The sequence below is a fragment of the Aquila chrysaetos genome, chromosome 24, assembly GCF_900496995.4.
Source record: "Aquila chrysaetos chrysaetos chromosome 24, bAquChr1.4, whole genome shotgun sequence".
Taxonomy (NCBI): domain Eukaryota; kingdom Metazoa; phylum Chordata; class Aves; order Accipitriformes; family Accipitridae; genus Aquila; species Aquila chrysaetos.
In genome coordinates, this window is record NC_044027.1 from 506767 (window position 1) to 530439 (window position 23673).

General features: G+C 40.4%; 1 protein-coding gene and 1 long non-coding RNA gene across 12 annotated transcripts in view; one reads left to right on the plus strand and one right to left on the minus strand.

The window, feature by feature from the left end:
- The first annotated feature begins 25 nt into the window (after positions 1–25).
- The window catches only part of PHTF1 (putative homeodomain transcription factor 1), a 32341-nt gene continuing 8693 nt past the window's right edge, over positions 26–23673 (plus strand). The window contains exons 1-12 of one of the 11 annotated variants that reach the window (XM_041119580.1): positions 32–480; positions 4148–4818; positions 11632–11769; positions 12208–12350; positions 13218–13385; positions 14354–14462; positions 20159–20215; positions 20291–20360; positions 20844–21002; positions 21240–21399; positions 22183–22308; positions 23099–23258. In XM_041119580.1, the coding sequence (XP_040975514.1) occupies positions 60–480; positions 4148–4818; positions 11632–11769; positions 12208–12350; positions 13218–13385; positions 14354–14462; positions 20159–20215; positions 20291–20360; positions 20844–21002; positions 21240–21399; positions 22183–22308; positions 23099–23258 (2382 nt within the window). In that variant the 5' untranslated portion in view covers positions 32–59. Of the gene's footprint in view, positions 481–4147; positions 4819–11631; positions 11770–12207; positions 12351–13217; positions 13386–14353; positions 14463–15086; positions 19815–19924; positions 20095–20158; positions 20361–20843; positions 21003–21239; positions 21471–22182; positions 22309–22664; positions 22781–23098; positions 23259–23673 lie in introns of those variants that run through there. The other 10 variants (XM_041119578.1, XM_041119573.1, XM_030001005.2 and 7 more) reach the window with 10 other exon arrangements.
- Positions 5137–23607, minus strand: LOC121232571. The gene is made up of 4 exons (XR_005931237.1): positions 23503–23607; positions 9700–9705; positions 9465–9469; positions 5137–5147 (listed from the first exon to the last, which is right to left on the minus strand). It is a non-coding gene; the product is annotated as an uncharacterized LOC121232571 (long non-coding RNA).

Here is a 23673-nt window from a genome sequence, read left to right on the forward strand (position 1 = left end):
GCCTGCGCAGTGCCGCCTGGCGCTCGGGCCATTTAAATGTGTGTGAGGGAGACTGTGAAATGGCTGCGCAGGTCGCTGCGGTGCGCGCAGTGTCCCGGGCCCCGGAGGAGCCGCCCCCGCTCCCCTCGGGGGACCGGACCGGCCGGCCTCGCGGCGGCGGCGGACGACGGCGGCGGGGCCCCCCCGGCGAGGCGGCGGGCGGCAAGCGGGCCCGGCTGAGCCAGCAGCTGCTGGCGGGGCCCGGCCCGGCGGAGCCGCTGGCCCCGGCCGCCCTGCCCGGCCTGCCCGCCGCCGCCGGGCTCTTCACCTTCTCCCCGCTCAGCCTGCCGCCGCCGGCCGCGCTCGAGGAGCGCCGCCACCACCACCACCGGCATCGCCCCGCCGCCGGCCCCGAGCCCGGCCGCCTGGCCGCCGGGCAGCCGCAGAAGGCGAGGCGGGGCAGCCCCGCGGACGGGGCAGCCGGCCGGCCCAGCAAGCGAGGTGAGGCGCGGGGCGGCGGAGGGGGGAAGGGAGCCACGGGGCGGCGGCGCGGCTGACCGTCTCGGCGCCCGGCGGTCGCTCGGCCGGTGCGGATCTCGCCCCCGGCGGCCCAGCGGAGCCCGCCCGCCGCGTCCCGCGGCGGCGGCCTCGGACGCCGCTTTCCTGGGCTGGCCGGGCTCGGCGGCGGCGGAGCCGCGGCTGGGGCTCGGCCTCGCCCGCCGGGGCGAAGGCGGGAGCGGAGAAGAATGCTCGCCACTCCCGGAGCCCCGAGCGTGGCCGCGTGTGGAGGTGTGCGAGGTAGGGCGAGCGGACCGTGGCTTCAGTAGCCCTTGTCGCTATTCCCTGCCGCGGCGGGGCACGGCACTCCTGCCACTTCGGGAGGGAGCGCGGAGCCCGGCGGCGTGTGGCGGAGGGACCGGAGCCGCGGGCTCTCCGTGCCCGGAACGGGCGCTCTGGTGCTGCTGCTCTTAGTCGTGCTGCTGTTCAGCATCGCTCTCGTCGCGGGTTCAACGTGTAAGTGCTTGGATAGCAAAGCTTTCTTCCTACTGTGCTTGCTTTAACATACGCTAGAACTGAGAAGCTGCTGTTTTGTTTTGGGTTTTTTTGTTGGTGTGGGGTTTTTTTGGTTTTGTGGGGTTTTTTTTGGTTTTTTTTTTTTTTTTTTTTAAATAAATGCCGTGCGATTTCTCTGACAGGAAGGCCAAAACTGGACGGGGGGGGGGGGGGGGGTGTCGTCGTCTCTCTTTTTTTTTTTTTTTTAACAGTACAAATGACTATTTTGGTTCTGCTTACAAATTTATGATAGTAAAAAGCTACTTGGTGAGGGCAACATAGGTGAAAAGCAATTGCAAATGCTGCTGTAGTAAAGATATTACGTTGTGAATTGTGCTTCAGGAGTATACGTAAAGGTATTGTGCCAAAGAAACCAAAGATGCACGCACTTACAAAAGTTAACTCTGCAGTGTAAACTCTGGATAGTATTGTCTTAAGAAGGGGCAAAACTGTTACGGGGAGAGCCTTTTTGCTACTGTTTAATGCTTCTAAACCACTGTGAATAATGACTATAAAAGCTCCTGGGCTGTAAATTTCAAACATTAGCTTGATAAATGTTGATAAAACTACAGAAGTAGTATGTCTTGGTAGACTGGGAGTGTCACTGTATGTCAGTCCTAACCCAGTAATCACATGAGGCCTTCTCTTAATGAGGGCTTAAACACTGTTAAAATTACCATCTGAAGTCCAGATTTGCAGAGGAAAGCTGTTTGCTAACTGGAAGTCTGAAGCTCTTCACTACTTGTCCTAGACTGCATATGTAGTGGGTTTTGGGATGTAGCTGGATTTCTTTTGCTGTCCATCTCTATCAGATTTTATTTCTATTCATAATCTAAACCACCTATTTCTTTGACTCTACTATTCTTATCTTTGGCCACAGGTGACAGTGAACATCTCCCTTGTTTTTGCTTTTTAAAAGTGATACTAGTGTGTTCAGTTATGTGATGTCTAGTTGCTTTAGACTAGCTGAGTTACTGGCACTGCTGTTATTCTACCTCACTGTGGGAGTCCACGGTTTGATGGCCTGGCTATAGCTTTCTTTGTGTTTGAGGTACTGGAGGCTTTCCATTTATTTAAAGGAATAATTAAAACTATATTTCCTTCAAGATTGTCAGGCATTGCCATAATGTCATTGTCTAGGTTCACGTAATACAGAGGTTACTCTCACTGTAGTAGTGGGACTCTGCAGTGTTCAGTGGATACAGCAGTGGTCAGGATAGCTTTTATCCTGAAAATAGACCAGTGTTCACTGGAAGTTCCAAAATGCAGAGAGTGCTAGCTGTATCTCTGTTATTAGGGAATATCTTCAAACAGGAAGATACTTTGAATTAAAACCAGTGCATGTCTGAGGTTTTGAAACTATACCTAAAATTAGAAATGCTTAAAATAAGACACCTTTAACAACCAAAAATTAACTTCGAAACATCTACAGGGAAGTATTCCTAACAGCTCAGTGGTGGCATGAAATTCTTGTTTAGTTTCAGCTTGGAATCTCTGGTCCTACCAGAACAAAGATCTTTTGTGTGATTAGTATGTTCGTTACAGTTAGTAAAGCAGTATCTATACTTGAGAGCTTAGTGATTGAGTAAGCTTATGCACACTTCACTTCTGAGACTTCCAGAAAAGCTTATTCCAAGAACTGTTTCAGTTGACTTACCAAAACAAGTGATACTGCATTTCTTTTCCTGGTTTCCCTAGCTATAATATAAAAACAAGGGCATTTGCTGTTTGTAAAGGCTAGCAGCAGTACTGTGAAAACTTGTATTTCAGGTCCTAAGACAATTGTATGAAGTTAGTATTAAGCAATCAACTCTTTCTTTGCTTCATGAGTAATTCTGTTCGTTACACCGGGCTGTAATGAAGGTCAACCATCTTTACTAAAGAGCTCTGAGACCAAATGAGTAATGATGTAGTTAAATACTGTGGTTAGACTGAATAACTTGAAGCTGCATGTATTTATCATTACACCTATTCTCATAGATCAGTGTAACATGTTTTTTTTTCTTCAAGTGCTGCAAGAGAATAAAGAGGGAATACAAATTTGATGGCTTAGCAGGCCAAGAAAGGAAATTTTGTTAGCACAAAGCCATGGGCTGTGGGAAACTGAAAAACTTGAGCTGCTGCATCTTCTAGTCAGATGTTACCTTCAGCAGCAGATTGTTCTGATCCCCATAGCTATCCTGGTAATATGGCTCTTAGAAGTTTATGTGCATTGTTGGTGTGAAATAGTTCTTTGATTCAGGCAGATTAAAATCTTGTCTTGGCAATTGAGTTTTTTAACAGTTTTCTAACTACCATTGTCACTTGCTAAAATATTACTTGAATTATTTTTTATTCCTAAAAGATGAGCAATTCAACTATTACATTTTGCCTAACAGAACTACTTCACGTTTTATCTCTCAGCCTTTAGCCTTTTGCAGGTTGATTAACTTTAAAAAACCAAGAAACAAACAACCACCTCTTAATTTCTAGCTCTGAATTAGCTGAATGGTTAACTATAAGACTAGCAAAAGATAGCTGAAGATGTGGATGTGATGATTTGGATCCTTTAATACAAAAGATCAGTAGCCTAGGATTATTTTTTTTTTTGGCCAGAAAGCTAACTGCTTAAAGTATTTTTACCTCTAAATGTCGATAATGCTTGTATCTCTTCAGCTGCACTCTGTTTTGCTTCTATATTGTGTATCCAAAATCAGGGAAGTGTTCTGTCATGAAAGTCTTAATGTTTAAATGTTATGCATACTTGATTATCCTCTTCTGCTCCATGGCACTTGCCTTGAATGTCAGAAGTTATTAATGTACTTAATTATAGATGTTCTGAAATATGGACTCCTTTTAAAGGTATTCTAATAAATCTATTAAAAATGGAAATATTGCTAAAATATTAAGCTTGAGTTTTGGGAGTTTTCCTTAATTCAAGGCTTTCTTTGCATAATAACTAGATGTACTGCATTTTTTGTTGTATAATTAAGTCTTGTAAGTCAAAAGTCCAGGTATTACTATTGGTCAGTCTTCCTGGGAATAGATAGCTTTAGCAAGTGAGAGGTCTTAATTCTTTTTGGGTGAATATGCTGCCACTGCAGAACTCTGATCTTATCTCTGTTGTTGCTGCCAGAAACTCCAGATGAAAATGGCAAAACCCAGCGAGCTGACAGTCTTATTATGAAGAAGATAAAGAAAAAAAAGAAAAAGAAACACCGGGAAGATATGAGGGGAAAACGCCTGAAGATGTACAACAAAGAAGTGCAGACGGTGTGTGCTGGACTCACTCGCATTGACAAAGAGACTCTGTCTCAAGGACAGTGTGATAACTTAGAAATGAACAAGGAATCCTTCAGGTATCTGAAGGATGAACAACTCTGCAGACTGAATTTGGGTATGCAGGAATATCGAATACCCCAGGGAGTACAAACACCATTTGTGACACACCAGGAGCATTCTGTTCGCAGCAGCTTCTTGAAAACTGGCACTAAATTTAGTAACTTCATTCATGAAGAACATCAGTCCAATGGTGGTGCTCTGGTCCTTCATGCTTACATGGATGAACTCTCATTTTTGTCTCCAGTGGAGATGGAGAGATTTGCAGAAGAGTTTCTTGCGTTGTCATTCAGTGAAAATGATAAAAATGCAGCTTACTATGCTTTAGCCATAGTCCATGGAGCAGCTGCTTATTTACCAGACTTCCTGGATTACTTTGCTTTTAACTTTCCTAACACTCCAGTGAAAATGGAAATTTTGGGCAAGAAGGACATTGAAACAACAACAATTTCAAATTTTCACTCTCAGGTAAGAACTGTTTAAAAGCATAGAAGTTGCACGACACCTAGATTTGATTAATCTCATTAATCCAGAGCAGGGATGGCCTAAAATAGGTGAGGCACAAATATTTTGGGTTTTGCAGATGAAAACAGATGATGTTGGGACTACTGCTACTGTGCTGTTTATTCCTCTTTCTGCTTAAAGCTCTTTTGTGCCCACTGGTAGTTGGTGAATCATATTTCAGACACTGTGAACTGTGACCTGTAGAAAGATCTGCACTGATCTTGCAGACTTTCAGTCTAAACTATCTTCTAAACTTGGGAGAACACTGAAATTGTTCAAAACAATAGGCAAGTCTGTATTAAGAGTTGTATAGATTGCAAATACTAATACTGCTTTTCCTATTCAATGGATCTAGGTTGTTTTTTTGCAATGACATTACTTTTCAGGTTTCAGTATATCATTCACAACAAATAAGTTTTTTTTAACATCTTAATTCTATCAGTAGCTGATGTTGGGTGTTTAAACTTTCCAACTTCAGAGGTGTTTAGAATATCTTTTTAAGTGGATATGAAAAGGCTTTAATTTTAAATACTACCTTGATTTTTATAGTAGGCTTGAACTATCTTAAATTCTCAAACTGTATCTCCATGTAACTTAAATGGATGCAACAGTAGTAACTAAGCCAATTTCAAGATTCACGTATGAAAAACCCTTGCATTTGACTCTTGTGATCAAGCTTAGAAGTATCTATGAACATACAGCAACATTACAGTTTTTATTCCATCTGAAACAGATTTATCTAACCTATTCCTTCTTAGTATAGTCTGAGGACAGATTCAAACTGCTGATTACTTTTAAAGTCTTTATTCAAGATCTTAATTACTTTTAGCGGTTCACCTGTTGGAAGGAAAACTCTGAAATTCTGTAGTGGTGTGCACTTCAGTACTATTGGAACAGACCTTCTTTAGTAACAGATTTTGAAATGGTGGTGGTTGTGGATGCATTATCTGGATCTCTCCAGAGTTTACCGAATGCTTGTAATCAAGATTTGCATTGGAAAAACAGTTACTGCTTTACAGAAAGTTACCACAACCTTATGAAGTCTGTGAATACTTTCCAGCATTTATCACAGATACCATTAAATTGGTAATTCTGACACTTAGCTTATGAATTTGTTTGACAATGAATAGCTGCTGCAGCACTTACTTTAAACCAGCTTCTATTTCTTGGTTTAAGTAATTCTTTGCGCTGATGGAGCTGCATCAGAGCGCATAGTACTCCAAACACAGTCTGTCTGATGAGCATACAAACTGCTGCTGTCAGCAAGAACGCTTCTGCACAGTACACACCTGTGTTCTGCAGATGTGAAACTTGTCCACAGGTTAGGTTTTTAAAGTCTTCTGTATTAGTGATTTATCTATGTTCTTTGACATCATGATTACATTCTAATTTACTCTGAGTATGTGTGATGACCCCCTAAAATGGCTGAACAGTGTCAATTAGATATTTAACAGTTACGCTTTTTCTTGGTAAATGTCCCCATCTTGTGAACATGAATAGCTTATACTATAAATACATGTGAGGAATGTATGGTAACAAATGAGAGGCTTCACTGGGTTATAGTCTGTGCTGGTATTTCAGTTAATTCTATTTTAAGTACTGTCTAAACTTGATGGAGTCATGACATTGGTCTAAAACACCTTTCTAAACCCAGCTTTAGCATGACCTGGTTAATGCTCTTTGGCTGAAGTACATTGGTGTGGCTCTTACACTGAGCAACCATAGAGAAGTATAGTAGTATAGTTGTCACAACTCTTAAGACAGCTGAAACGGGACTCTTCAGAGAATATAGATGGTGGTAAAGTATCTAGTTTAAGGAGACGCATTTAAATTGATGGTGGATTCAACTGTGGTTCCTCCATGCTGCTAAAACTAGCTTGCAAAAAGCTAGCTTATCTTTAAATAGAGAAGGCTAAAATGCACTGCTTAAGAGAGCACAGGGAGGATGAGTCTGGCTATTTTACTGCTATTCCTTGGCAGCACTCTTGAGGAATAAACAGACTGGCTAAGCTTCACTTTTGGACCTTCCTGTATGAGAAATTGTAGAATACAAAAGCACTTTATAGTTATGCCTTAGCAGATTAAGCATGTTACAGTATTGCATGCTGTAATACTGATATTATTTTTAATTGAAGGTAGACAGTTAAGTCACCTCCATTCTAGGTTGAACCTTCTGTATGCATGAGTTTGCTGTACTGAACCATACTGTGGCAAGGGGATTTTGAGTGTTAGATAGTTTTGAGTCCTGGAGACTTGGTGTCAAGAAATCAAAATTTGATCTGTAAACTGCAAGTTACCTGGAAGTTAATGTGACCTTTAACTTGTACAATATTCAGCTGTTTTGTGTACCTTTTCAGACAAACTGAATTTTAGTAGGAAGTGTCTCCAGTTCAAAATAAGGACTTTAATCTGGAAGACTTCATAAAAAATCTAGTGATAATTAACTCCCTTGCAAGGTGAATTCCTTTGTACTCAGGGTAGTGAGGACAATGTAAGCTGAATGTTTATAACAAGGCACTCCAATGTGTATTTGTAGTGTAACTGTTTGGTTTCTGTATATTAAAATAATTATGCTTCAGTGTTCTCTGGATTTTTTTGCTTGCATTGGCTCTGGCTCATTTTTTAGTTTGGAGCTATTTGCTTGGATTAAGAGCTTTCAAGACTCAAATCACTGAACAGTAATTTGTAAGCTTTTTTCGCATAAGAGCATACTTCAATTTGAAAGTTCTTAGCAGTGCAGCTAGAATGAACTCTTACTTTCCCTGTCAGTTGTTTCAGTACAACTGCTTCTAGGTCTACTCTGTGAGTTGGAATATATCTAGACTTGAAAAACCACTCCTGCTTTTTTTTTTTTTTCCCCAGAAGAAACTGATCAACTGCCTGATCAGTTCTCTATATGGTCCAAAGAACAGTTAAACTCACAAAGGAGTGGGGGTTCTGGGAACAGGCCAGGAAAGAGTTGAGGGAAGTAGGTTTTGCATAAGCTGCTATTGCTTCTGGGAAGAAGGTGGGAGAAGCAGCCCACAGGTGATAATAGGGTAAGCTTTACTACGCCTGCAATGTACTGTCAGGATAGGTTACTCTATTCCTGACAACTTTGGTTAATGAATCATCACTGTTTGGTTGTCCATCCAATCTTAACTTTTCTTACTCCTGGAAAAAGGTCTCTTATTCTGGAAGGGCAATTTCTTTTTTTTAGCAGAAGCTGTCAAAGTATAAAATAGAGAGATTGTGCATCTGTACTGCAAGCTTAATTTGGTTTATCACTTATATATAAATAAATATATAAATAATGCCAAATGGTCTTACTGAAATACCTGTCAGGTTTTAGTCAAACACATAACCCTTGCTGTAATGGCATGTCACACTGTCCTCCCTTCCTTTTTCTGTTGTAAATAGTAAAGCTGCTTGTATTCTTGCTTTCTTCCTTGTAGTAAAGTGTTTGTGTGGTTGGTTTTGTAGCTGATTTAACATATTAAAATATTGTCACTGACAACTGATTCATGCTGTTCTTGAAACTAGAGAGAAACTTCTGAAATGTAACCTCATTTGTCTCAAATGTGCCTCATCTGTATGTCCTCTTCCTACCCTACAGAGGTATACTGCTTGCTTAACCCTTCATGAGGCAGGGGTCTGATTTATCTCAGTAACATGCAAATACCAGATCTGTAACTTCCACAGGATGATGCTGTCTGCTTCTGTTCTCACTTGTGCCCATCAGTGTTTCACACATATCACTCAGCTGCTATAAAATGTCTCCATGAACACTGAAGAGCTAAGTTTAAAAATGCCTGTAACTTCACTTTTAGTGTGATACTGTATGGTGTAGGGGATACATTGGGTAGTGACAGCTGTTTGGCATTTTGAAAGGGCACAGGACACCTGAGTGGTGTTACTAGCCTGATGGTCCTTTTACAGCAGTAAAGATTGTATGGATCAGATCAGGTACCTAGTGGCAGTTAGTACTCGTATTATCCAGTAATGTTTTTAAAGAAGCATAGTGAACAAATTATAGCAATGATGGTGCTGTGGTAATAAGTTATTAACTTCTGACAGCCATGTAAACTGGAATGACCCAGGCTAAAACAAGAATTGAGCTTTAAACAAAAATAAGAAATTTTTAGAAAGGTCCTAGTGGATATAACAAAGTCACTTCAGGTATTTCATAGTCTTGCCTTTCTTACCTGAAGAGGGGTGCAGAATATGGCTGTGAAATTAATATAGCTGTTAAGAGTGCATCTAGAGCACTTGGCAAATGAAAGGTCAAAGTAGTTTGCAAGAAGGTGCAGCAAGCAGGTTGCTTGGTCTTCCTTCACAGTTGGGTGGTTTAGTGTCCCATGAGTAAGATGCCTGTTCTTTTAGATGGTCATGAACATGCTTGTTATTACACACAAGGTCTTAGCATACTCCGTATTCTTGAGACTGCTAGCCTAAGCAGTGGTATTAGTATTTGTGCTGCTCTGGAGGAATTAAGGATGAGAGAGAAACTATGTGAAAGAATTTTTTACAGCATATTAAACTAGTAGACTACTTCCCCTGGGATTGGCTTGAGATGAATACTACAGCCTGCTGGGGATTGCCATGAGTTGGTACATAATTTCAGTTTAAACATGTCCTGATTTTAATTCTCAAGTGTATATATTTCTTTAAGTTCTATTAAAAACTGGGAAAACATTGAAATCCAAGATTTCCTTGAAGTATTTCTAGTGTCTCCTTTACAGCTCTTATTCTTTTCTGTTTTTTTCATTGGTTTCCAGTGCATTAAAAAAAATGTTAAAGCTTCTAGTTTTTCATTACCTTTGAAAACATTACAAGGAAAAACTGCAATTAATTTTAACTTGTGACAAACACCTGTGAAACACTACTGAATCTCAACAGGTGGCTTCAATAGAACAAATTGCATCTGGAAGTAGTCTGTCTCCACTTGCTTTAATAGTACCAAGCAGCTGAGTTTAACTAGCTTAAGGACAAGAACATTTCAGCCCTTAGTTCTCCTGTAGGTGCACAGAACTAGATTAATGCTATGGTTTTCCAGTACTACTGCTTTGAATTGCATTCTAGCTAGCTGGTGAAATTGTTCCACTTTACTGATGTTAGATATGAACCTTCACCAGTAATGTTCTAATAGGATTTGGAGACTTAACTTTCTCTTAGGGCAACAGCCAAGAAGAATTAACAGCCTCTGAAGATAGTGCCTGGTTCATAAAATCTGTATTGTCAAAACCAGAAAGTTAGTATGCGCTCATTCAGCAACTGCTGCTGGTCTTGATGGACTTCAAGCAGAAGTTCTGTGAGTGACTTAAGATATAAACTTCTACACATGCAGGTAGAGGTGATGCGGTGCAGTAGTTGGCTTAGGGCCGAGGAATAAAGCCTCAGAAAAAATGTGAAGTTGTCTTTGGCTCTGACTTAGCTTTTAATTAAAATGCGTGTGCAATCAATGCAGAACTGCTAACTGCATATATACAAAGTTCAAGAAAGGAAGACTCCGGAAATAGGAGTAAGCTAAACTCCTATAATTAAGAAGCTAAATATCTGTGATTGCTGCTAGAGGATAAAATTGCAGCAGTAACTAACTCTTGCTTTATTAGTCTCCTAATTTACCATTAACAACTTCATGGAGTAGTTTAACTACATCTGTTTTGTTGGCTAAACTGCAAAACTTAAAACTAAAAAACTTAAAACTAAGCTCCTTCATACTTAGAAAAGGTATTACGCTTTCTGAACATGGCTATAAACCTTCTGTCCCAGCTTAGCCATGGAGATTGGCTGTAGTTTTTCACCACTAGAACCACTTGATGAATGTAGAGAGGCTGTTGAAGAGTGATGGAAGGTTGGGGCTTAGACAAATCAAGTATACAAAGCAGACTAATTATGGCAGAATTTCTGATCTCTTAAGATTGAATAGCTGCAGCATCTACGTACAACCTACTCTGTGGCCATATGGCATGTTATAGCCACAGTCTATAGGATGAGACTAGAGAACACTGGAATCTTGTCAGTGGTTCTCTGGGAACAGGAAATTGGCAAGAAAAGTTTCCAGATGACCTGGGAAAGTGGGACAGTCTGTGCTACAGAGGATGTCAAAAAGCTGTAAGTGAGATTAAAATGTTTCTGGCCACAGCAGTGTCAGCAGGTTATATTGCAAATGGTAATCCTAAAATTTTTGTACATGGACACTGGATTTCTAGCTAGACCTCTCATTTCCTCAATTTTTTGTCCAGTTTTTTGTATACACTGTAGCAATATTATCAGAACTGCTGCATGAAGGACACCTAGATTTTTCACTACAGTCATAGGGAAAAGACCTTTAGGACATGACTGAAATGAAGAAAGCACATATATTTCAATAGCATGCAGTTTGAAATGTAGAAGCAACAGTCAACTGCACAAATTAGTAGAGACTTTAAGTTTGCTGGTGAAAGACTGAGTTACAATGAAACTTTGTGTGATGGATTTCTCAAGTCAGCCTGGAAGTGTTGAATTGTTCCTGAATTAGTCAAATACTAACTTCCTATTAGTCAAATCTTAGAAGTATTTTCTGTCAGTAATACAGACAGGAGTTCTTTTGGGATGAACCTATGGGCATCTGTTCTAAGTGGTCAGACTCTGTGCATATTCCCAAAGGCATCTCTAATGAAATAGATGTAGATAAGTTGTGTAGATGAGTCCAAGATTCATCTCATCTGTGGTCTAGTGTATTATATTAATCAATTTTAATCTCTTGTAACAGAACTAAAGCTGTGGTGGTATTGTGTTTTCCTTTCTGCCACTCAGGTCAATCGAACGTACTGCTGTGGAACCTACAGAGCAGGACCAATGCGGCAGATCAGTCTTGTTGGAGCAGTGGACGAGGAAGTTGGGGACTACTTCCCAGAATTTCTAGATATGTTAGAAGAATCTCCATTTCTCAGAGTAAGCAGTAACTTGTGGTGTTTTGTTTAAAGCACTATAGATAATTAAACATTTACTACGTTTCATTTTTTCCTAAGTAATTAGAAACCATAAAGTATTTTCTCTATTGATATGCTATTTAGGCTACTGAGGTATGTTCTTTCCTGTGTCCAAACAAAAGGTACTGAATTAGGTAGCTACAGTTGTGTAAATAACGAAAAAATTAAATACAGTTTATCGTATGTATGCACAACATAATCATCTACTTCCTATAAACTAAGTTCAATAAAGTTAGGTTGGAATACATTTTACTTCTCAAACTTATTTTAGTTTCTATGCAATTCTTTTGACAGCAAATTTGAACCAGTTTTACCAAAGGCATCATTTAATTTTTCTATCTCACCCAGTGTTTTGTGTTATGTGTGTTTTGTGGGTTGTTTTGGTTTTGTTTTCTTTTAGATGACTTTGCCCTGGGGTACTCTTTCCAGTCTCAGACTTCAGTGCAGGTCACAAAGTGATGATGGTCCCATAATGTGGGTGAGACCAGGAGAGCAGATGATCCCAACAGCTGATATGCCAAAATCGCCATTCAAACGGCGCCGGTAATGTTTTGTTTTCCTTTCCGTTAGTAAAGGTAAAACATTGCAGTTATGCCAGTGTTAAATTTGAGAACAAAACCTAAGTACTTTATGTGTAACTAGTTCTTCAGAAGGCTGATTCACAGATTTAAGTTTTTAATTTCTGTTTCAAATTGGCTCAGTGGATAAGCCAAATATGTTATTTGTGATAGTTATTTTATTTCACCACTTTTCATAGTAATATGTCCTAGATTGAAACCTCTTTTTATTATCCGTCAGGAGACTTCTTTTATTCATCTTATTTCTGTGGAAAGAACTAATTTGGTGGTGGGGGCAGGTGAAATGCTCTAAAAGAGCAGAGATCCTTAAACTGTTCGTGTCACATTTTAATGTTAGTGGTAAAGCACTTATAATACAGTCTGCCTTCTCAGGAAATATTGTGGTATACGTATGTACTTATTGTCTTTCTCAGAAAGAGTATGCTGTAGAACAAATTTTAGGAGATAAAGAATTGAAAGCATATTTTAATTGTAATTTCAAGCAGAATTTTTGGACGGACTCCGAAATAACTAAACTTCAGTATCTTACTAAAATACCTCTTTCACATACCATTAAATGTCTGGGAGAATTCTTTCAGCACAAGTGAACAAAAAATTTTTTTTTGATGATAGGATTTGTTTTACAAAGTTTGACCTCATAACCTGAATTGTACTTTGCTGTATCTGTTTCGATCTTTTGTCGAGTAGATGCCTAGAAGAAATCAGAGGGAAGTGCTTTGGTCTTTGATTTTGAAGCCTGCAGCACACAACATTTTAAGATTATTTTAATACAAGTGTTTAATTTTGAGTAGTCTGAGATGTTTTTTAGTATGTCTTTCTTGTCGTGTTGTAGGTCGATGAACGAAATAAAGAATCTCCAGTACCTACCTCGGACCAGTGAGCCCCGTGAAGTTCTGTTTGAAGACAGAACAAGAGCTCACGCTGATCATGTGGGTCAAGGGTTTGACTGGCAGAGTACAGCTGCTGTAGGTGTTCTGAAGGCTGTACAGTTTGGGGAATGGTAAGTGCCACTGAAATGCAACTATTCTAGTAGGATGGGGTGATTCTGAACACTTTCTCTCTTAAAAAAACAGAATTCCTTGGAAAACAAGCCTAGTCAAAGAAATGGTTTAAACCCTGTAATGAGATAAATGCTGTCTAGAGCTGGAAAAACACAAGCTGTATACCTACTATTTTTCCCTCTTCTTGAGGCAGTAGAAAAGTTGTAAAAGCAGTTTGCAGAAAATTCTAGTGACGTGCAAAATAAGCCTAAGATACCGTGCCTGGACCATCATCTGTGATTGTCTTTTCCTGAATAGGTATATTAATGCTAACTTCTGTAACAGTAATCTAAGAACTCAATTTCACGGCTACAGTGCTTTCTCATTTCATGTACCCAGGACATTGCTGTTGACCTTGTACAGAAACTAGACTTGCATCACTGTTATTTCTAGCAATTACAGTAGAAATTGGATAGCATCATTAGCAATATCATTAGATATTCATGTGAATAAAAGGCGCCAGAACTTCCTTACTCTGATTCACAGCCCTTGAATAAAACCCAGCTCTTCATTGCTTTGGCTTCAGAGTTACTTTATTACTTTACATTTTTCCTTTAATTAGACAGAATAATTCTCTATTATAGATTGGAAGAATTGAGGCAAATTGTGGTTCTTAGAACATACAGAGAACTTTGATAGTGGCAATTTGAACCTAGTTCTCAGATGTTTTGGTATAGTATTTGTCCATGAAAACATCACTTCTGTTGTGTGTGCATCAAGAAAGAAGTAAAATGGAAAAAAAAAAAAAGAAATCTGTGACCTATACCTCCTTTTCAAAATAATACGAGTATTGAGAAGTGATAAGACTTTGTGTGCAGTGTAAAACTGAAGTAGGTCGTTGGTTCAATGAAAAATTTTGCTGGAAAGATGTATAATTCTCTATAACTCAAATTCTTTAAAAATACCTGGAATTCTCATCTTTTTCTAGGAGTGACCAGCCTCGTATAACCAAAGATGTGGTTTGTTTTCATGCTGAAGATTTCACTGATGTTGTGCAGAGACTTCAGCTGGACCTGCATGAACCTCCAGTGTCACAGGTATTGAATTTTCCCTAGTGACAGCTCATTCTTAGCATTTTGGAATTAGCTTTGGACAGTTTTCAGGTTCACTGTATAGCCAGCCCTTTTGTATCCTCAGTGGCCCTCAGTTCACAGCTCTCTTGGGCAACTTCCCTTCTCATGTTTCAGAATAGAATAGTTCAGTTGGAAGGGACCTACAGTGATCACCTCGTCTAGTCCAACTGCTTTTCCATTCCACCAAGCTGGGATTTATGCTGTGAGTCATGATAATGTGCAATAGAGACAACTAGAAGTTGATTAAGAAGTCATGTATGCCTGTTTCTGCTTTTTCTAATACAGTGATGTTGTTTTAGGATGTGAAGGCATCTAAGCTCAGTCCTGTCAGCCAAAACAATGCAACCTCACGTCGAACTTACTGTTTTCAACTATAACTGTAGAATGCTCTTAACTGTTCATTGTCTTCTCCTAAGAGGTGCACATTAGATAAATTATATTTTAAAAGTCCAATTCTCATCTAAATTTGAAGTTTTACCTGTTAAGCAGAAACATTCTGATTTAGACATGAAGTACATTGAAAATAGGTGGATACTGAATTGTTTAAACAGAGTATACCACTAACTTTACCATCTTTCCTTCTCTCAGTGTGTTCAATGGGTGGATGAAGCCAAACTAAACCAAATGAGACGGGAAGGCATTCGCTATGCTAGAATTCAGTTGTGTGACAATGACATCTACTTCATCCCTAGAAATGTCATTCATCAGTTCAAAACAGTGTCAGCAGTCTGCAGCTTAGCCTGGCACATAAGACTTAAACAATATCACCCTGTGGGGGAGACTTCTGAAAATGCAGAAAGCAATTCAAGCTTGAACAGTAGTGTTCCTGGAAAGACAGAGTCAGAAGGTGAACCCCAGTGTGTGAGTGTAAAAAAAGAGTCTGAAGAACCAGGTATAGAAATGCAGCTTACAACAGGGGTGCTCTCCTCTGTTTCTTCAATATCAGGACTTGTGCAACCAGATCAGGTGGCCCAGCCCCTTCCAGGTTTTAAAATAGAGTCTGATCAGCAACACAATCCACAGGATCATGCAGGCTCTTCTGTGTGATATGTATATAATCAAACATTTTTTTAACAACTTTTTAAAATTTTGATGTGAAGTTATAGTTTTATAACTGGCTTATGTTTTATTGGAGAAATCTTGCCTATAATTCTATAAAGAAAGGTGACATTCCAAAATGTCAAGCATATCTTTTTTACACAGATTATGCAAAATTCAAGTTGTATTTTAACCCCTTAGTACAACCTGTAACAGTGGTCTACCACTTCTTTCTGTTTAAGTAAAGAGATATTGAATATCTCCTCAAAGTCAGAATGAAATTCCTCCAGGAACATAAAATGATTGAACTACATTGGTCAGTGTTACTTCCCTACTTTTACTTTATCTCTAATCTTCACCAGAAAGTGATGCTTTTGTAGAAGACTTGCAAAGTGACTTTCCCATCTCATTTTAATTGCTTAAAAAAAAAAAGCGCACAGCACTTTTGATGATTTGTGAAATTTTTGGTATGTCTGTACTTGACATGTTGGTTTATATACAAGTTGGGTTTATATACAAGCTATAGAAATTGATCTCTATTCCTTACAGTTCCTACAAAGGTGATCTGTAAAATTAACTGAAGAAAGTGTCTGATCCCGTTGAAATGCAATGACTTACTGACCTAACACTTTTGATAGCACTGCTTATGCTGTTTGATGGGAGGGTTTTGCTTCCAAAATACATCTTCCCTGAACACGATTAATACTAGTGTCAAAATTAGAGAACCTATTGGTAGTCTTGTGGAGGAAACTGCTATCTTTGAGCACTTTAAGGCTTTAAAATACTAACCAACTTGGCAGCTTGTTTTGATCAGGTCGTAATGTGTCCAATGGAACCACACTTTCCCTTGTACTGATGCACTTAATATAGTAGCGTTGAGTTGATAACTGACTTACACAGTAAGGCTGTCCTTATTCTAGGAAGTTCTGTATTAACTATTTCACAATAAAAAGTATTACGGCATTGGACTGCTTTTTCCATGTGTAGCTTCTGGGTGCCCAGGTACTGTGGAAAAATCAGTGGCACATGCTAAATGTGTAGAGTGTCAGCTATTGACAGTTTTTAAACAATATTTCAATATTTCTGGATGTTAACGTGTAATCTGTATTTGACTTTCACTCACCCCATTTATTACTGCCCTTTCCAGTCATCAAAAGGAAGAGTCCTGTCCCTTTCTCCCTCTCCCTTCCCCCTCCCCACATTTAGAGTACAAGTTGGGTTTTGGTGCAACTTAAGCTGTTTCCAGATAACTTTTATTTGTTCTAATCCTCACTGGGGTAGGAAAGATTTGAAACACTATGTTAGACTAGACAAAAGCAAAGATGCTGTGTTAGTTCTGGATGCATCTTTTTAATATCAATTGTTACCCTTCTCTTTATAAGGGTCTCTAAAATATGTTACTCTATTATAAATCTTACTTTGTGCAATATTGTTTGTGTAGGCTTTTATATACATATTAGCACCTCAGTGTAGAGGTCACTATTTTAAACTGATAGAAAAATAATCATCAGAAGATACTGCAGTGATTAGTTAGAACCTGTATTACTCCTTATGTGTATGTATGTATTGTCTTCGGTACAAAAATGAGGACTAGGAAATATTTCAATTTAAAACTAATTTACAGATTGAAGTGGTAGTGACTTGTTTAGTAATCTGTGTAAATAAGGTGTTAGAATGGAAAGCTTTTATGATGAAAAGTAATGTGATTCATGCAGGGTTGTAATTTAATCTTAGCAGAAATTCTAGATGACCCAGACTGGTTCATAAATGAGCCGTCTGTTCTCTGGTGGGTTTTTTCCACTTTTTATGTTGAGAGGAATTTCATAGCTTTAAGGGTTGTGCAAAGTAAAATTCCTCACAGGCAATAGTGGTTTCAGTTCACCCTTCACATTCAAGGATCGTATTACCCAAGGGTGTTCTTTCCTTTTTACGAAGTCTGCTAGTCTTCCAAGTGCCCATTTCACTTCTCACATGTGCTATTCTTTGGTCGTGTCAGTAGAGGTACATCAATAAGGTGGCTGTTCTTTGACAGCCAGCACTGCGTACAATCACTCAGGAATTGACAAATCTGGAGATACTACAGTGAGTCTGCAAACATAACTTTAAAGGCAGAATAAACAGATTAAGAGCCCCCATACACCAACTTGTCTGTTTTACAGTGAAAGTTGAAATAGAATGAAGAGGGAATCAGTTTGGAAGTCCTCTGTAAATTCTAATAGCATGTTTTCAAATGGATAAAGGAAGAAAACCACAGTGGCTCACGTTGCTTTCAAAACTGTAGCTTTAGTGAAATCTGTGACTACAGCCTGTATACCTGGAAAATGCTCTGACTTATCTCTTTGGATGGAGGGACATGATCAATAGTATCATGCTCTCTTTATGTTCCATTCAATTACTAACTTAATATCTAACCCCAGATTTAAATACAGCAATGTATCTTCAAATGACTTGAATGTTGCCGATGCTGTTCTAGCATGCTTGGAAGATTGAGGAAGAGAGGAGCAAACTTTATAAAAATCTGTTACCTAAATACATCATTAGCTTTGGTACACTTTAACCAAAATGACATCCTACTTTCAAACTCCACCTCAATTCTGGATGTAAAGTATGAGAGGGATTGCTTATGAAGCTGATCGCTATACTGTCTAGCCATTGCTTCAAGATCGCTTCAGTTGGACTGAAAACAACAGAGCAGAATTAGAACAATGCCTTGATGTGAAAGATGCAAATGTTTTCCAGAACAAGACATATAGAATCCTGATTTTTATAAGCTATAGCTGTTTAGAAATGAAGTAATGAGTTTAAGCCACTTAGTGTTTGCTGAGCAAAACAAATCTCTGGGTAGGTCCAAGTAAATATTTCTGAATGTCTCTCATCTTAAATAGCTGGCTGTTTGAATTTCTCTAAGATTTCATAAAACAGCCTACATAATGAGATAATAAAACTTTGGTGAATTTCATGGGTTGTTATAACAGTTCTCAGTAGTACTCGGATAGAAACAGAACAGTTCATAAATATGAATGCGCTGGTCAGTTACTGTAAATCCTCAATTATCCGTTTATGAGGTTCTGCCCTGTGATATGTGTGTCAGTTGATAGGAGAAAACACTCCTGCTTTATGCTGGGGACAACTGCTAATCGACCAAGCGCTCTGTCTATAAAGAGTGATCAGCTTTGAGATACGTAACTCAGGCTGAGGCTTCTATTTTAAATGAAGTGCTGTTGTTTAAAAGTGTCACTTGGGATAAAGGTGAGTAGCTCAGTTGTGCTAGAAGTGGACTAGCAAAATGCAATTTGAAGATATGAAATACCAGTTCGCTTCAGTTTCCTCTCTCCTTTGGACATGCTACAAGTCATTTTGTGCAGATACTTGACACGTTCTCTTCCAGGAAGGTGGGACACTCGGTGAAGTGTTCTCAGGGGATTCATAATGAATGCATTTCACAGGTATAGATCTTGTCGTACAGAAGAAGGGCTTTCTACTGTGCTCTGTCAGTTTTCCTGCATGTTACAGTTTAGTTCCCCTGGACAAGGCTAATTGTCAGAGCTTTTCCCACAGGCGTGAGCTCAAGTCCTTAATCTGGCATGGCCTGGCCATTTTCAGGGCCAAATCAACCAAGTATAAGCCCTGGAATTGTAGTTTCCAAGGAGTGCTAAGTGTTGGCAGCCCTGTACTTGGTTAAGGGGTGTGAGGAGAGGGGAAGGCTTGTTTCTACTCCAGAAAAGTGGCCTCTCTCCCCCAAAAACTCGTCCTGTGCGTTCTCGTGCTGCCCAGTGAGAAACCCCGGCAGTGTGTGGCAGCCTCGGGGCGATGGTGGAGGGGCTGAGGAGATGTCTGCGGGGCACTCCGAGTGTTGAGAGAAATACATACGCTTCTGATTTCTTTGTACAACATGTAAAGAGACTTCTGTATTGCTGTTTTTGTGATTTAATTTGATTTTGATTGGCAGCTACGATTTTTTCTGTGGTTTTAATTTATCTAAGGTCTCTGCCTACAGAGGACGTGTACAATTGCCTGGAAGACTGTTTGCTTTGTGCGGCCTTAGTATATTTATTGACATTAGCAAGTGTTTCGAAGAGGTTTTACCATGAGTAGTGCGGCGATGAAGCGCCCGAGCCTCTGTGTGAATACTCTAACGCAGTGCATTTCTGTCAGTAGCTGACTGTACACCAGTGTCAAACTGTTAAGCTATTTCTTTGTAAAATAGTCGAACGGAATGCATAGAATTTTTTCCTGTAAAGTATTTTTTTAATAAACAAAGTCTGATTTTGTCCTTTACCTGCCTGGCTGCTTATTTCTGCTCCAGGGCCGCGGCGGCGGGCGGCCGGGGCGGAGCCGGGCTCGGCGCTCTCCTAGTGCCGCCTGGGCGGGGGCGGGCCGGCGGCAGGCGGAGGCAGTCGAGCACCGGGCTTGCGGCGGTCTCCAGGGTAACAGCGGCCCGGGCGGCGGCCGGGGCCGGTACCGGGGCCGGGGCCGGGCCGCCCCCGAGCTCGCCTGCGCCCCGCGGCGCCCCATGGCCTCTCGCGACAGGGATGCCATTTCCTGGTACCAGAAGAAGGTGAGTGCGGCGCGGCGCGGGCGGGCGCGGGCCCGGCCGTGCCCTCAGCCTCCTCTCCCTCCAGATCGGGGCCTACGACCAGCAGATATGGGAGAAGTCCATCGAGCAGACCGAGATGAAGGTAACGGCGGCGGCCGGGCGCAGCCCGGGCTCAGCTCCCCTGGCGGCTAACAGGCCTTTGTTTTCGGCTTCGCAGGGCTTCAAAAACAAGCCTAAGAAGAAGGGTCACATTCAGCCGGACCTGATCGACGTGGATTTAATCAGAGGTGAGCGGTGCGCGGGAGGCGAGCCTGCTCCCGGGCGGGTGTGTGTTCTCCGGCTGTGGAGCCCGAGTCGCTCAGCTTTCTGGCAGCAGCAGCGTGGAGTGCCGCTGAAGCCCCAGACCGTAGCAGCGGGGCAGGGTGCCCGTGCATGCTAGCGCTGGCGCAGAAGGAGCGTTGGAAACCTGAAAGCGGAGGCGGGAGGAATTCGGGGTGGCTCAGCAAAAGCAGTGGGAAGTGGTTGGTGAGAGCAGACTTAGGTAGGTAGGGAAGGGTCACCAGCCAGGGTGCCGAGATAAGACGGGAGGCTGCTTTTAGACACGCCTGTTGGAGCTGTGTAGACCACGACTGCCTGAAGTTGGGCTGCTGTCACCCTTCTGAACTGCAGCCTTCTGACAGGGCTTGTTCGTGGCCAAAGAGGAAGTCATAAGTAAGGAAATTCTTGAAATTCACGATTAATGACTTGTTTGTTTTTCCTTTCATTCCAAGGCTCTACATTTGCTAAAGCCAAGCCTGAAATTCCCTGGACATCGCTAACTCGGAAGGGAATTGTGAGAGTTGTATTTTTTCCGTTATTCAGCCAGTGGTGGATACAGGTTACCTCCCAGCGTATTTTTATGTGGCTCCTGGTGCTCTATGTTATGCAAGGTAAGGGGTAGCAGCAGTCTGTGCCACAAGCCTTTTTCTGCAAGGAATGTAACATCATTTTGTAGTCCATAACCTAAAGCGTAAGGATCCTATCTGAAACCTACTTAATGTAGATGTCAAGATGTGTGGCACTAGTATTTGCAGAAATTATAAAACAGAGTAAAAGTAAATAGTTAAGACAGAAGAACTGGTCCATGCTCTTAATTTTTGCATTTGATACAATTTTGTCCTTTTCAGTCATAGCAGTTGTGTTGTATTTCATGATGCCTGTTGTGAATGCGAGTGAAGTCATGGGACCAATGTGCCTTATGTTGCTGATGGGAACTGTTCACTGTCAAATAGTGTCCACCCAGATCAACAAACCTTCAGGAAACAACGGACTCAGCAGGCGAAGGAGGTGAGCGGGGTAACGGGTTCGTTTCTTGTCATCAAAGCATGTGATGGATTGCTCATGGTAGAAGTTAACGGGTAAATATCTTCTGTTCTGCTTTTATGTAAATGTTATTTAACCATAAATGTGAAAACGAGTATTTTCTGTCTCGTTTGTAATCTTCTCATAACCAGGACAAATGCTGCAAATTTACCAGGGTGTGATAGGTCTGGTTTAGTTGCTAGGTGGGCCTTCTCTTTCTAACGTAGCTTTTTAATACAGTTTCTCTTTGTGGCCAGAGGACGGCATTCTGTGCAGAAAGGCATCTTCGAGGTTTTTCAAACCAGTCCAGTATCCTGCTTTCGCATTAACTGCAGGGAATTGCTGATGTGTATTGAGAAGAGAGAGATTGCTGGCAATTTGTTTGTGCATGTGGGAGATGTTACAGTCCATCTACTAAATATTTAGCTGTTAGGTGTCTGAGTTAGTTAGTTTAAACACTGATACAGCATTTTTGAACACAAGATGATGGATGTGGTCATGCCTCCATTAGATTTCTACAGCAAAGATTTTGTCCAGATTTTGTCTGTTGCATCCTTTACTAGTGATGTACTGGTTGGTGTCCTGTGGGTATATGCATAAATTCTGTTAATCCAAATAAAATTTATTTTATTTGGAAATAAGCATTTTGTCTGCATGACTTAAGAAAAATAGCATCTAAAAAGCTGTTCAGATCTGATTGAGATCTTTTAAGAAAGACCTAAAAGCAGGTTGCTATGCAAATTTAATTCTCTTTTTTTTAAAAATCAGGAAGTTACGCAAATCTGTGGGTGTCGATGGGAACAGTTGGTCTTCTCCTGACAAAAACAGTAAAGAAGAGCAGTCTGAATCTGCATCCATTCTTAACAATTTATTTAGTATGCTTTTCCGAAGGAGGTATGTGATCTTCACTGGGTTTGTTGTATTTGTAATGACACTGAACAATTTGGTATCTGGAAAATGAAGACAGAATGTATACTGTCACTGACATCCCCAAAGTCTGCCAATTAGTTTCTTTTGAACTAAAAGCACTCTTGGTATTGTAGGAGGCTGATTCCTCCTGAATTTTTAGTATGTCCTTATTAGGAGATCATATCATATCTCACAGTATAGCTAAAACTGAGTGTTAGATGAGTTGCTGAGAGTGGCAGAGCTTATTTTTATTTATCAGATAAGCGACCTTTCTTGAATGTGCATGCTCAAATTATATTACTGTCTTACCTGATTTCCAGAAGCAATTGTACCTTCTAGTTTAAGTTGCTTGGATAGTCATCCCACTTTACCACCTTACTTTTTCTAAAAGTAACTCGAGGAAAAGGAGGATAGTTTGTTTGGGATAATATTTCATTGTCTTCTACCGTTTTATCAGGTGAGTTTCTTGATGAGGACTTTTTGTCTTCTGAATTGCTCTTATTTATTTTTTCAAAATAAGAAAAAATTTTTCCCTTCGTTTAGAAGTTTTAAGATGCTATTAGTGTTACAAAGAACCGCCCAGTGAGAGTGAAGCAGATAAAAGTCTCTTCAACAGAATTAGGACACAAAGAGCCTGTCAGCAGACGACAATTATGTATTCCCTTAGCTATAGTGTTTAATGTTGTACCTGTGTGGCAAGTGAAAGAGACCATGATGTTTTCCTCAAAGAGTTTTTCTCTGACATAAAAGCATTTAATTGTATTTTCTCTCATAGGATTAGAAGAGTAAAGCTGGTAGCTGAGAAAGGGACTGAGACAGAAAATGGTGTGAATGCTGTGAATAATGGCATTAAACACAGACATGCCAGATCTGAATACAGGCTGTTGCACTTCAAAGAGAAAAATAAACTTTCTGATGAGGAAAAGAGCCATCAGGTACTGGCAGGAAAGATCCATTTGAAGTTGCAAATTTCAGTATATTCTGTATGTGCCCAAAAGGTTGTTGATACTTAACTGTATGGTTTGATCTAATACAAGATACTCTCTTCTTCTACTAATCTTTGCTTGCATATAGGAAACCTTAAAAACCCTTTCTACTTCTGGATTGACCAGCTGACATGCTGCTGATACTTTACTGTCAGCATCTTTTCATCTGTTAGAATTGACATACTTGACTAACAGATAATCCTGGAAAATGTCTGTTCTACCAAAGTGCTCATTTAGTTGTAGAGACTTCTGATCACAAGATGTTCAGTTAAGGAAGACTGCTGATAATGATTAAAAATACATAAATTGGCAATCTTTAAAAGCAGTTGTGTAAAATAATTCACCTTGCAAACAGTTCCCCACA